This window comes from Nesoenas mayeri (genome assembly GCF_963082525.1).
Source record: "Nesoenas mayeri genome assembly, chromosome: 16".
NCBI lineage: Eukaryota > Metazoa > Chordata > Aves > Columbiformes > Columbidae > Nesoenas > Nesoenas mayeri.
This window is the reverse complement of record NC_137562.1, coordinates 11326404-11339594: the sequence shown is the minus strand read 5'-3', so window position 1 is coordinate 11339594 and position 13191 is coordinate 11326404. Positions and strand designations below refer to the sequence as shown.

Genomic DNA, 13191 nt, shown 5'->3' with positions numbered 1-13191 from the left:
AGCTGGTTTGGAGTCAGGCTTTTCAAAATGGTGCCATTTCTCGCTCTTTCCTTCCTTTTGCTTTGTCAAAGGGAGTGCTCAAGCACTTCCTAGTTCATCAAGTGAGGAGTAAATGTCATGTATGGTAACAGTGGCCCTAATCCAGAAGGAAGATGCCCGGCAAATGAAGAGCCTAAGGGAACAGATAGAATTGGAAAAGCTGACCTCACCCAGGTCCAGTTGGTGATATTCCAAAGGCATTCACCATCCTCTGCCTCCGAACTTGCCTTTTGCTTGGTCTTTCTGGCCTGAGAAAATTGATTAAAGAAGGATCAAAGGCAATTAAAGCCTGAAATCATGTTCTCCAAGAAAAGTTAATTATCTTGGAAAGGATGGTAGAAAGCATGCAAGCCCAGCAACCTGGAAGGGGAGCTAGATAATATGGAGCAACACATGGAGCTCCTGACTCCAGAGCTCAAGGGCAAGGCAAGCAGATGTCTGAACTCTCTGCAGGTCTCATTAAGAGCATGTAATGGGTGATAGAAGATCTGAAAATTGTAACAATCAAAAACAGAATGTTAGGATTCGAGGATTGCCTCAGGATAGAGGAAGCCTCCTCCAGCACTGCAGGGATGCCGTTCTCAGCATGAGCAGCGCAAATGCTGATCTGACAGGGGCTGAGAAAGAGCATCACATCTCCACGGGGGCTGAGCAAAAGGCAAACAAGCAGCGGTGGTGCTGCGGCCTGGCACCCAGAGAGCTGGGCAGAAGGGAGAGGCAAGAGGGAAAAGTTGGATTCTTCTCCTACCAGCTGCACCCGCCTGGGGCTGCAGGGGGTTCTGCTCCTTTTGGGCACGTGCACCTCCCCGGGCATCGGGGCTGCAGAACCGCTGCTGGGGAACTGGGGGGCAGAGCTGTGCGAGGGTATCGAAATGATATCACAGTCCAGACCAGAGGTAGCCTGCTCCCTTCTGCTCTCCTAGCACTGCTCGAGATTGAGTTATGAGAACGATTTATGAGTTCTGTATTTAAAGCTGCCAAGAGCCTCTTTGGAGAGGGAGTCTGAGAGACTTAATTATTTTATTATTCCTACTGACAGTATGCTACCACCAGAGTTTATTGTGTTCCTAAACTTTCCTCTTACAGCACTATTGACAGGTCCCTGCACCCTCCTGTAGGAAGTGCTTATGTCACCCTGTTTAAGAGAGAAAATATAGTGTCATGGTGCTTGAAACAGTGTTTTGTAGTTGTGACTCTTGTCTCTCACTAGCGGAGTTTCGGGTTACACAGCAAGACCTCAGCGTCTTCCTGAGCTGAGGTTTCTCAGGGCAGCTGTCTGTTACGCTGCTGATATATTGATGTACTGGCTGCTTTATTTTAACTTTGTGGGTTCAGCAATGGAAATATTTCTCCTTCCCGTACTCAGAGGTGACAGGGGCTCAGCAGTGCAACACGCTGAGCAGTCTCAGCCGAGCTGAGGTCAGGGGCTGCTTCTCTGCAACTTGCACATGTATTTCCCCTTGGTTTGTAGAGACTGTTTCTAAAAATACATTGTGCCTTGAGGCAGGTCCTCGCTGGAGCTGGCTGTAAACAGAAGGGGTGTCGCGTCCTTCTGCTGCAGGAGCTGGTGCTACGGCTGTGTTTACCCAGCACAAGGGGCTGTTTGCTGGGGCAGCCACAGAGCACAGCGTTTCACTGGCCTGGACTGGAGAGGGGCTGAGCAGCACATGGAGGTGCTGGGCTGTGTGCACGGGGATCCCCCAGCCAGGACCAGGCTATGAGCCCCAGCTGGTTCCGTGACCGGCGTGATGGTGCCAGTGACGTTCCTGCACTGAGGGCCAGAGCCTTGCTCACTCACAGCGAGCTGGTCTGTCCAGTTTGTCCTGTGGCTTCATCCCTGCTGAATCCAAATGCCCAAGGCTTATGTTTAGCTGAGCTAGCTAGTCCTGGCCTCTTGCTGAGATGGTCCCATTAATGCATATGAATATTATATCTCCCTGCTGTGCTGCAGCACACTGAGGGACAGCACCAAATAAGATCTTGTTACCTTTGTGTAAATGATTAGCATAACAATAACTTTTTTCCTGGCTCATCCTTGGTAGGATGCTGCCGTGAGCAGGGCCGAATGAGGTTACCTGGAAAATTCTCTTAATGGATAAAAAATGCTGCATCCAAAGGAAGTCTCTCTTCTAGTGACCTGCAGCACAGTTCTGTGTGCATGAATAAGATCTGGTTTTGAATATCACCCTTGTGGCATTCACTGCAGCCTCCACAAGTTGGCTGGTGTGGTCTCCTCTCCGGTGTCTGTCCCTTTCCTGCATTGAGCTTGTCAACGTAGAGCTGTGCTCTCATGTGAACTGGAAGAGATTGCTTTCTCCCTGTCTCCTTTTGGTGGAATCTCGGTTCCCCTCAGCCAGCACGCCAAAGGCTCTGCTCTCCCCAGCAGCACAGCCGTGTTCCGGCAACACAGAAAACTCTGGTGGGCCAAGTCCAGAACCCTGACAACAGGAGCAGCAATCTGGTAATTAGCCCTGTGACAACTGAGCTCTTGTGGGCATGAGCCCATCCCTGCTGCCTCTCCACAGGGCATGGGCAGCTCCATCGTCCTGGCTTGTGCTGCCCCAGCCGTGCTCGGCTCTAGCACACACTGTTGGGCTTTGCCTCTGTGACTCAGCACAGGGGCACGCGTTCCCAGCTCATCTTAGCCTGCCCTGAGCCAGGGACCAGCCTTGCCCTGGCTTGGCCCCTGCTGGGTTGGCCGCTGCCGTCCCGGGGCAGCTCATCTGTGCCTCTGCCGACGGTGCTGGCAGAGCCAGCTGAGAGCTTGGCTCTGGGATCCCGGCAGACTCTGCCCAAACCGCATTGCCCCAGCTCTGAGAGCCAGGGTGATGGGCTCTGTGCTTCACTCTGCCTGGCTGTGGTGCAGCCCGTGGCTCTGCCGCGCTGCCCGCCGGACCACTGGCTGCTCCTGGCTGCCTCCCGTCTCCGCCGGGCCCTGCGTGCTCCGTGCAGCACCTGATCCATGCTGCAGTTTCCGTGGTGGCAGCCAGCCCAAGAGCCAGAATTAGAATAGATGTTTTTTCCGATCGAAGAACTGATTGATACAGAAAAGGGCCAGTCCAGCATAAATCAGGTGCAATGAGAAGAGAGTCTGCAGACAGAAGCACCTTGCTGTGAGTGGTCCAATCTAGGTTTTATTAGATAAAGACTGCAGACAGTCGGCAGCGACTTCTGACATCTGGCCACAATTGTTCAGCTGCTATTCAACCCCTTCCTGCTCTGCCGCTGGCTGGCAGCGAGGCGCACGCAGGAGCAGGAACTGTGAGTGATTGTGTCTCTGTCCCTGCCCTCCCTGCCCCGCGTCGACTGGGCGCAGCTGCCGCTCCCGCTCATCTCTGGCACCGGGGCCCTGGAGGGTCCCAGGGAGTGTCTGTGCTAATGGGCTGTGCTGTGCCGGCTGAGCCCCTGGCACAGCCGGGTTGGAGCAGCTGGGGAGGAGGAGGGCTGGGAGAGCTCTGCCCGCTCCCGCAGAAGTGACGAAGAATCCTCTGGCTGAGGCAGGACTCTGCACCCACAGCTCTCGGGATTGAATGCAGTAACTGCTCTTGTAGGCTCAGTGCCACCTGCAGCCCCTGTTCGCTCAGCTCTCCATGTCAGCAACTCATTTTTATTCTGATTCCTGTTCTGTGCCACTCCCAGAGGGTCTTCCAGAAGGTTTTTTCCCTCTCTCCCGCCCCACCTGTGCTGTTTATCAGCACAGCTCAGACGCCCCGTGCCGTTACTGCTGTGTCAGGTTTGCCGTGCCCCAGCCGTGCTGGCAGGGGATCACACCAGGCTGGCGCAAGGTGCCCGGCGAAGGAGCAGGTGCTGGAGCTGAGCTGAGGGGCTGCGGGAGGGGGACAGCACGAACTGAGTCCCTGCTCTCCTGTGATGGAGAGGAGGGACAGCCTGTCCCCTCCTTGGGCAGGTCCTGCTGGCCGTGCTACAGGAGTGATTCTCTTGTGGGTTTCCTTGTTCCCTGCAGACAACACGGCTGCAGTGCACACACAGAGAATGGGCTTCAATCGCCAGGAGCAGGATGTGTACCTGCTCCCCATTTTGGTGGTGGACAGTGGCCCCCCAGCCCTCAGCAGCACAGGGACTCTGACCATCCGCATTTGCAGCTGCGACAGCAACGGGGCCATCCAGTCCTGCAACAGCACAGCCTACGTCGTGTCAGCCACGCTGAGCCCCGGCGCCCTCATCGCGCTGCTGGTGTGCATCCTCATCCTGGTCGGTGAGTCCCCCCCGCCTGTCCCCCGGCCTCCTCCCGTCATGTCCCGTCTCCATCCAGCACCACACAAACAGGCGCAGGTGGTTGCTATGGGCATGGCACAGGCTCCTCTGGCACTCGAGTCCTGGCTGGTAGCTGTGGCGTGGGGCTGGGAAGCCCAGCCCTGGAATAGGGACCATTGAGGAAGGTCCGGCGTTTGCCACAGCTCCGGTGCGCGGGGCTCAGCCGGCAGCCAGTGCAGGGCTGGCTGGCACAGTAGGTGGGGTGTGTGTGTCCAGCGTGGTGACCAAGGGAGCCTGGCTGGGTCCGCATTGCAGCGTGTGTGGGTGCGGGGGCAGGACACAGAGCTGGCGCTCATGCAAACCAGAGCATTGGCCGGTTGGCACCCACGCCCTGGGAATGCTGCTGGCTGCTGCAGACACCCTGCACAAGCTTGTACTGGGCTGTCCTGGCACAGCGCGAAGGTGCAGGGGAAGCTTGGGCTTGTGTGCACATGGGTTGGGGCTCTGAGAGGGGTATTGTGCTGCTGTTAGCTTTAGCATAGGGCAGTTGATGGATGCTGCTGCTTGAAGGCTCCCCAGTGTCCATGCTGGCTTGCAGCTGGCTCCTGAGGGCTGCCTGGACATCTGTGGCAGTGAAGTCTCCTCTCCTTGGCACATCTCCCCATCTCACGCTGTGTCTCCGTTTAGGAAACCCTTTCCCACAGGGTGCACTTTACACTGGTTTCATTTTCCAACGCAGCGCAAACAAATTTCTGCCTAATTGCCCAAACGAATAAAGTGCACATCGGTGCTTTAAAGGTGATGGGATGAATGGATGATGATCCAGGACACAGCTGCGGCTCGTTGCTCAGGCTCTGTGCCATCTGCTCCACATTCACCCTCCCAACATTTGGCTGCTGCTGTGATTCATACACCCCCTTTTCCTACTCATCTTCTGCAGAGTCCATCCGTTTGTCTGTCCAGCCGTGCATTCATCCATCTGTCCCTCTTGTCTCTGCGGTTGTGCTGCATGGGAAAGGCAGCTCTGGGTCTGCACCGAAGCCCAGGCAAACCTCTCTCCAAGCCAGTGACGTGGCACAGCTGCTGCTTGACGGGCCTGGCAGCCAGAAGCCAGCTGACACGCCGGCGGTCTCGCCACAGGGCCGGCCGTGCCAGAGGGTGCTGTGCCCAGCACCCTGTGCCCAGCGTGGGCCATCCTTGCCTGCAGCAGCACCGCTCGCACAGCCCCTGCGTCCATCTGACCGTCTCTTCCTTTCCCAGTGCTGGTCCTTCTGATCCTCACTCTGAAGCGGCACCACAAAAGCCACCTGACATCGGAGGATGACGAGGACATGAGGGACAATGTCATCAAATACAATGACGAAGGGGGCGGCGAGCAGGACACAGAGGCCTATGACATGTCAGCCCTACGCAGCCTCTATGACTTCAGTGAGATCAAAGGTGGTGACGGAGGTGGGGGACCGGGAGAGGGGCCCCTGTGCAGGAACCCAGCCTCTGAGCTCCATGCCCTCCCACAGTGGGTGCAGAGCCCGGACCTGGACTTCTCCGTCTTCAGAGACTATATCTGCCGGAAGGTGGAGCAGGCGGACGAGGACCTCTCGGTGCCACCCTATGACTCGTTCCAGACCTATGCCTTTGAGGGCTTGGACTCCCCCGTGCCCTCCCTGAGCTCCATCAACACCTGGTCCAGTGGCTCGGAACAGGACTTCTCCTACCTGGGGGGCTGGGGGCCACGGTTCCGGCAGCTGGCAGCGCTCTATGCCGGGCGCAGGGGTGAGGAGGACGGCGAGGAGTCCTAGCTGTCCCACCAACCCCCATCAGGTTCCTGGCATCTCCTGGACCAGAGCTCCATGACACGAGGTGACACGTGGGGACATGGTGTGCTGCTGGAGAGCGGCTGTGCCGAGGAGCCGGAGAGCACCGGGCAATGTGCACCTTGGTGCTGCCTCCTGTTCTATGGGGCTGGGGTGCCCAAAGGAGACGCTACAGCTGGCCGTCATCATCTCTTTAATACCAGTCTCCATTAAAGCACTACACATTAATTTAAGAAAGATAAAATCTAATTCAAGAGAGTTTGGAGGGGGTTTCTACCCCACATATTATCATTTAAATAGATCTTTGCAGTGAGCCCAGTACAAGAGAGGAAGAGCAAACCGGAGCCTTTTGTTGTCTAAATTGTTTTTGTCACTTGAGTCAGAGCATTCAAAGTGCTTTGATTTCTTTAAGAGCTTTTCTTGCAGAGGGAAAGGAGCTTTTAACTTCTGTTCAGCTTTTTCCCCCTTAAGTAGCTCGCTTTGGAGTCCGTCTCTCTCTGCGGGCTCCTCGGCAGCGCCCGGCAGCTGGCGCAGCATCCAAGGATCACGCTGGGCTGGGGACACGGGCTCCGCGGTTGCGTCCTGCATGGAGCCACTGCTGCACTAGAGATCACTCAAAACACTCTTGGCCCCTAAGCTGCAATTGCTTCCCCTTGGTTCTTAGTCCTTTCGTGTGGTTATCAAAGATGCTTGTGGTTTGCAGGGGCTCTCTCCCTCCCTGCACGGCAGATGTTGTCTGCGAGGTCCCCATGTGCTCCATGGCCCCGGCAGCGGACGGGGACATCCCACCTGCTGCATGAGGCTGAGCCGTGGGGCAGCCCCGGTGCTGGGGAGCTCTCGGGGCACCGAGCAGCACCCGGGCTGGGCTGGCTCTGCTGGGCTCCTGACCGAGCGCTGCATTCCTACCAGACGCTGTGGGCCGCGCAGGGCAGAGGAACATCAGCACGGCCTGGCCTGCGGGTGGGGACAGCCGCGTCCCAGCTAAAGGACCATGCTGCAGGGTGCGAGAGGACTCCAGCCCCCTGCTCTGGAGGCAGAATTCCTGCTTACACCCACTGACAGCAAAACATCACTGTTGGCAATAGAAAAGCCATCCCCAGGGTGTGCATAAGGCCAAATCCTGCTGGTGCTGCTGTGTGGCTAAGCCAGTTGCTGCAGGCTGGGCAGTGGGTCTGTGACACCCTGGGGTACGCGGGTGTCCCCACCCTGGCGCAGTGCCCTGCAAGGAACCTGCACGAGCTCTCGCAGCGGGGCCACCTTTGCATGGAACCTCTGGGAGGCCGGCAGGATGTGCCGTTGCTCCTCAGGCTGCAGCTGGTGCCTCCAGGAAACGCCCCGTGCCCTGCGCCTTTCCAGCCTGTGGACACTGAGCAGCCTCTCGGGCTGTGCTGCAATGGCAGCTCCTTATCTGTTCACGTTGGAAAGGAAATCGGTCATATCATGGATAGGTAACTGGTAAGGTCTCCCAAGGCCTGACACATCCTGGGTTTGTCAGTGGGTTTGTCCTTTTAGTTGAGCCACAGTGTTTTCTCTTCTTGGAGAATGTTTTAACTGTAAACGTACACGCGTGTTCTTTTTTTGCTGTGTTTTGCTTCCCAGCTGCTGGTGTTGGTCCTTCGGCTGCAGCGCGAGGCCTGACAGCGGAGAGGGGCAGGACGCGGCTTTGCCGTGGGTCCCGACCGCTGCCACCGCGTCCTCCCACACAGGAGCCACCGCTTGGCTCTCGCGCTGGACCGGGCGCTGCTCGCTTCTCAGGGTCTCCCCGGTCCCCCGGGAGGTGGCAGGCGCCCGCTGCCAGCACCCGCACCGGCGTGCCGCTGGTTCACTGTGATGATGCTGGGGGAGCGGAGCCGACGAGCTGCTTCGCGTTGGCCATTGAGTGCCGGCTCTGGCCGTGCCACCTTAGGCAGGTACTGCCCCACGCCCCGGAGCAGGAGAATGGAGAAATCCCTCTCTTTCCTCAGGAATGTGTTCGTGTTTTCCCTCCGGACTGAAGAGCTGTGCCCGAGCCCCTCTGGAGCTGGCCCTTCCTCTAGCAAAAGTGTTGTGCAATAGCCAGGCTCTGTCCATAGGAGATGGGGTCAGACAGGGTCCGTGTTTAGCAACCCTCCCACCGGGTTATTCCCCATCCCTGACCAGCCAGTCCTCCCCAGCACGCATGCACGCACGCTTGCGTTTTGATTTCTGTCCCACATGTAGATAGGGGAGGAGCGCGGTGCCGAGCCGGCCGCCTGCGTGGGCAGGAGCTGGCGGCTGCCACCATGTCTGATGGAGTCACTTTGCTTTTCTTTCTCTACCCAAATGAAATTAGGAGGTTGATTTCCTCACCCTTGTTATTTTTTCAAGGTCTTTCTAGGACCTGGAAATAAATTATTTCCTTGTCGTCTAGCCTGAGTCTTATTGCTTCTTCTGTCTTGTTTCGTCTCCTCGTGCTGCTCTGTCCATGTGGTCCTACTGGTGCCTGCCCAGAGGGACCGGGCAGCCAAACTGCACACCAAGAAACTAAAGAAAGTCTGAGGATGCATCCTCATGATCTTCCCATCTCAGCCAACAGACTTCCTTAATGTTCTTTAAAAACTGAATCTTTAGTGTTGTTCTTTTGAGGTCCCAAGCAGCCTCGCAGCTGAATGCTCACCAGCATAGATCCAGCTCATGAACATCGTCCCAGCTCCAGTGCAGTTGGGCGCTGTCAGCGGGTTTTGTTACCGTGACTCATTCTCGTGTTGGTAATGGTGTGTTACAGCGGTGTCAGTTATTGGCTGCAGCAAAAAATTCCCCCTCATACTCAGTTTTAATACTGAAATGATGCAAATAAATGGCACTCTAGCCTGACCAAAAGTAAATCAATTGCTGGTGGTTTTCTTGACAGCAAGGGACTGGGGAATGAGCAACGTGTTAGTAGCGAACGGGCACCTGGGCCGGGAAGCGTCGTGCAGTGTGAACGCTCTGGCACCCATTGGTGTGACACGCTGTGGCTGCTGGCACAGAAAGAGGGGACATGGGCACAGAGAGAGGTGCCGTGGGCCAAACTCCGTGGTGGCATCAGCATAGATCAGCAGATAGCACAGGTAGAACTTAAACCTCTCCATAAGGCAACAGTCATTTAAATAGTATCTTGCAGTCCTTGCTCCAAAACAGGCTTATTGATCCCTGAGATCTTTAAGTGTTTCTGGATCCCTCACCATCCCTCTCCCTCCACTCCCATTCTGCTCCCTTGATTATTCACTAAAAGTTATGGAAGAATCATCTGGTGACCTTTGACGACAGCAGTTAGTGGGATGGTGTCACGGAAGGCGGGCGGGTTTTTGGACGCGCGAGGTGTGCTGTCAGACCTCAACGTACACACCGCTTCTCTTTTCACAGTCGCAGCGAGTGCCTCTATAGCTGCCAGCCTCGAGAAGACCTTTTTGCGAGCGTCACCAGTAGCCCACACACAGCAAGTGCTCAGCAGTGCGCTCACAGCTCTGCGCTCCGGCCCTTTGGGACACAGGAGCTGTTTGCAGAGCTGCTGGTGGCTGCTGCATGTTTGCACCCCAGGTGTTCAACCCTGCACTTAAACAACAGGAGTTCTCGTGTTCCAGCTGCATCCAGCACAGAGAGATGCTCTCTTTGAATCCTGCTGCCCCACACCAGGCACCCAGACAAGCAGCCCGGCTGCCCTGGCACTCAGGATCAGGTGGGCTGGATTGTCCTGGGAACTCCCCGTGCACAGAGGGGCACCTGCGGTGAGTGTGCTCCTGACGAAGGAGGTAACAAGTGCCTGGCACTGAGTGTGACAAGTTTGGGCCATGCAGAAGGATTTGCTTCTTGACATTGTGCAGATATGGAGAGATCTCAAAGCAACAAATTGCGAGCCAGAACCAAACCCTTAACTACAAAAGATGAGGATTATTGAGAGCTCTGATTGCAGAAGCATCTGTGAAGATGTTCTAAGAGCTGCCTGCCCCCTCAACACAGCCCCTTGGAGGAAAGTTTTCTATAGCAACTTCTATCTCTTCAGCAGTTGCACAGCAGCCCCGGGCTCCCGGCAGGGCAGGGTGAGGGCAGGTTGGGCTCCTCCTCGCTTTGGCAGCAGAGGAAGCCACTTCTCTGCAGCCTGGTGACCGGGGCTGAGCTGCCCAGCTGGGCACACCCAGGGGCTGCTCTGCTGGCGATTGTGGACTGAAGCTGCTGCTTCCAGGTCAGTTTTCTCACACCAGAGGCAGCTATGGGATGTGGAGCATGCTGCTCCATGGGACGAGGCCCCCAGCTCATTAACTCTGCCACGTCTGTCCGGGGGCAGCAGGTGCGCAGCTGCTGCACGCTTGGGAGCTGGTGGTGGCAGTCAGAACCTGGTAGTGCTCTCCCCTGCCTGCTGTCCCGTGCGTGTCCTCTGGCTACAGGTGTGGCCTTGCTGGAAGGACGTGCTGCGGGCAGCCGCTTGGCAGGAGCGGGCGCCGCAGCTCCAGTGGTGCTGCTATGACCCGTGTTTTTGCCAGAGCGACTCCTCTCCCCTTGCCCTGGCTCCTGTGGTGCTCCATGTCCTTGCACAGGGCTCCTGGCACCTGCACACGAGTCACCTCCTCACTGCCCCTCCGAGGCACAACCCTCACCGCAGCCTCCAAACGAGTCCTGCGAGGCTGCTGCTCTGTTGCGACAGCAGCTGCATCCCGCAGCTCCGCTCCCGGCACAGGGCTGCGGTCACCTCTAACGCCTTCGCTCTGAACCACAGCGAGCTCCAGAAGGCAAGGTGTCCAAACCTCCTCCAGAGAGCTATTTAAAAAGATGAATGTGTTCCGCTGGGATCATTAAGGGGAAATGAAAAAAGGGCAGTGATATCTGCACCCCCAGGAGAAAAATACATCTCTGGTAACTGAGGGCAAGCAAGGCCTTGTAAGCCTCCGCCTCCCACTCACGTTAGTAATGTGCTGCTCAGGAAGGTGATCGCTTTTCCCCTCGTATTTTCTGAGGAAGCTGCTCTGTCACCAGCAAGCGGGCTCCTTTAACCACCTGTGCCACAGCTAACATCACAGCTCCCCGCGTCCTTTCATTTACCAAGCCCTTGAGCTTCCTTTAGGGTTGGTATCAGACTCACTGCTCAGCATAGTCTCAATTCTGCATCTCTGCTCTTTGTGCTCAGTGCAAAGACATCAGCTGTGTCTTGTTAGGGGTTTCGTGCTGTGCCGTGATGCTCCAGTTCGTGCTCTCCTTGCTGTGGCTCTGCTGCCTCCCAGCCCATTCAGGAGTGTTTCCAGCATCCCGGGGTGACCAGGGCTGGCACTCTGCAGGGGCAGGTGTGGCAGGTATTCCTCCCTGGGAGCTGAGTTTCCTGGCAGCCATCGCAGCTTTGTGTTGCCACAGCCAGAGAAGTTCAAGAGAAAGAAAATGACTGAATTTTACTGGGCCTTGGAGTCTGATCCTGGGCAGGCAGTGGGGCTGAAGTCTCCGCCGGTGTCGCTGAGGACACCGGGCAGCGCAGTGCAGAGCAGCTGTTCCTGCTGCCTGGACAGTTCCCTCTCAGGACGCCGGTGCCGCGGGGACGGGCTGTCAGACCCTTGCACGTCCCAGCCTGCGCCTTCTCCGGGCCTCGTCATCCTTTTCCGCATCAGTGCAGATCCTTCAAATTCTTAGGGAAAGACCTTGGGCTTTGCAAAGCTGGATCTGACACAGGTGGGCAGAGTCTGAAACAATTGGGTTTTGCAGCCATTGTACCAACACAGCAAAGCAGAACCAGAGGACGCTGCACAATGATTGCACAGCCCCAGCGCTACAAAGGGCCTCGTTCCAGGCTGCCCTGGCCATCACCATTGCCGGGACCCAGGCACGGGGTGTCAGCACCTGACATTTAATGCCATGACATTCGGCAGCGAAGAAGAATAAAACTGGGAGCGGGAGCCGAGTGCCTCAGTGTTCGGCCCTTCTGGGTTGTGCTGTGGGACACGCTGCCCGTCCCCTCTGCTGGTGACTTGCCCATCACTACGGTTGGAATGCCAGGTTGTTCTTAGACATCCCTTACCTGTTGCCAGCGACAGCGTGTCTGTGGCTCAGGGGTTGTTAACTGCCCCGTCCAGCTACACTGCAGTTTTATGCACATACATTTTTCATCCATCTCCATCGCTGCTCAGGTGAGCATGAATTAGTCCAGCTGTTCGCTGGGGGAGCATGCACCAGCCATTTCCAACCGGGATGCGTCCCCTTAGCTACTGTTTTAACCACGGTAACTGGAGAAGTTTTAATCCCTGTTCCGCTGCGGGAAGCACGCGCCGCTCGCAGGAGCGATGCGCCCGGAGGCGGCCCCAGCTGAGCCAGCCCGCGGCAGCTGCCTCCGCGGTCAGAGTCGCTCACCTTTAGCCAGGAACCCGGCAGCTCTTGAAATCCCTTCACATTGCCGGCAAATTAGGCATTGAAAATACTCATTATAGCCAACATGACACGCCTTCATTATTCCAGAATAATTGTCTGAAAGGCTCAGCTCGCAGCACAAGCTTCACTTGGTGGAGAAATGTGATAAAAAGAAAACAGGAAGTGCAATCAATGCTTGTAATCCTTTTAAATAAAAAGGTACTTGCTAGTAGCTGCCAACATCTTTAAAAAGCTGTGATTTCCCTGGAGAGAGCCCTTATCAGCTATGACTGCGTGTCATTCTGGCTGGCTGTCAATCCATCAGACTTCAGTGCCACTGACATTAAGAAGCCAGGCGTTAAGATTATCACATTTAGCCGTAATGTAGCACAGATTGTGTTGACATTTGGAAAGTATTCCACCACAGGAGCCATTTGACTTCTGTACGTTCTTCCCAAAGAAAAAAATGCTTTGAAATCGTTGAGGGCGGGAGCGCGCTCTGCCCGCGGGAGCCGATGGCCGCGGCAGGAGGGAGCACGATGGCGGGAACAGGAGGGACCTGGGGACAGGCCCTGGGTTGAGGCGGCTGCTGGTGGCCGAGAGCTGCGCTCCAGACCCTCCTGCTCGCGGTGGCGGAGCCACCATGGTGCTGGTGAGACCAGAGAGCAGCACCCGCGCTCACACGGGACACAGCACCGTCCTCCTCCCGGGAGGGCTCAGCTCTTCCCGCAATAGAGAGGGGACTATGCCAGGCCGTGCGCTGGGGGGAGGCTAGGCCGTAGAAACAATGGTAAACGACCTG

At 56.5% G+C, this 13191-nt stretch overlaps 1 protein-coding gene across 1 annotated transcript in view; it reads left to right on the top strand.

Annotated features, from left to right (window-relative positions):
- Nucleotides 1-6053, top strand: part of CDH22 (cadherin 22) — a gene marked incomplete at both ends in the record, with an annotated part of 47961 nt that extends 41908 nt beyond the window's left edge. Inside the window, 2 exons of the mRNA XM_080354610.1 lie at nt 4004-4255; nt 5515-6053. Of these exons, the coding sequence (XP_080210736.1) occupies nt 4004-4255; nt 5515-6053 (791 nt within the window). The remainder of the gene's footprint in view (nt 1-4003; nt 4256-5514) is intronic.
- Between the last annotated feature and the right edge of the window lie 7138 nt (nt 6054-13191).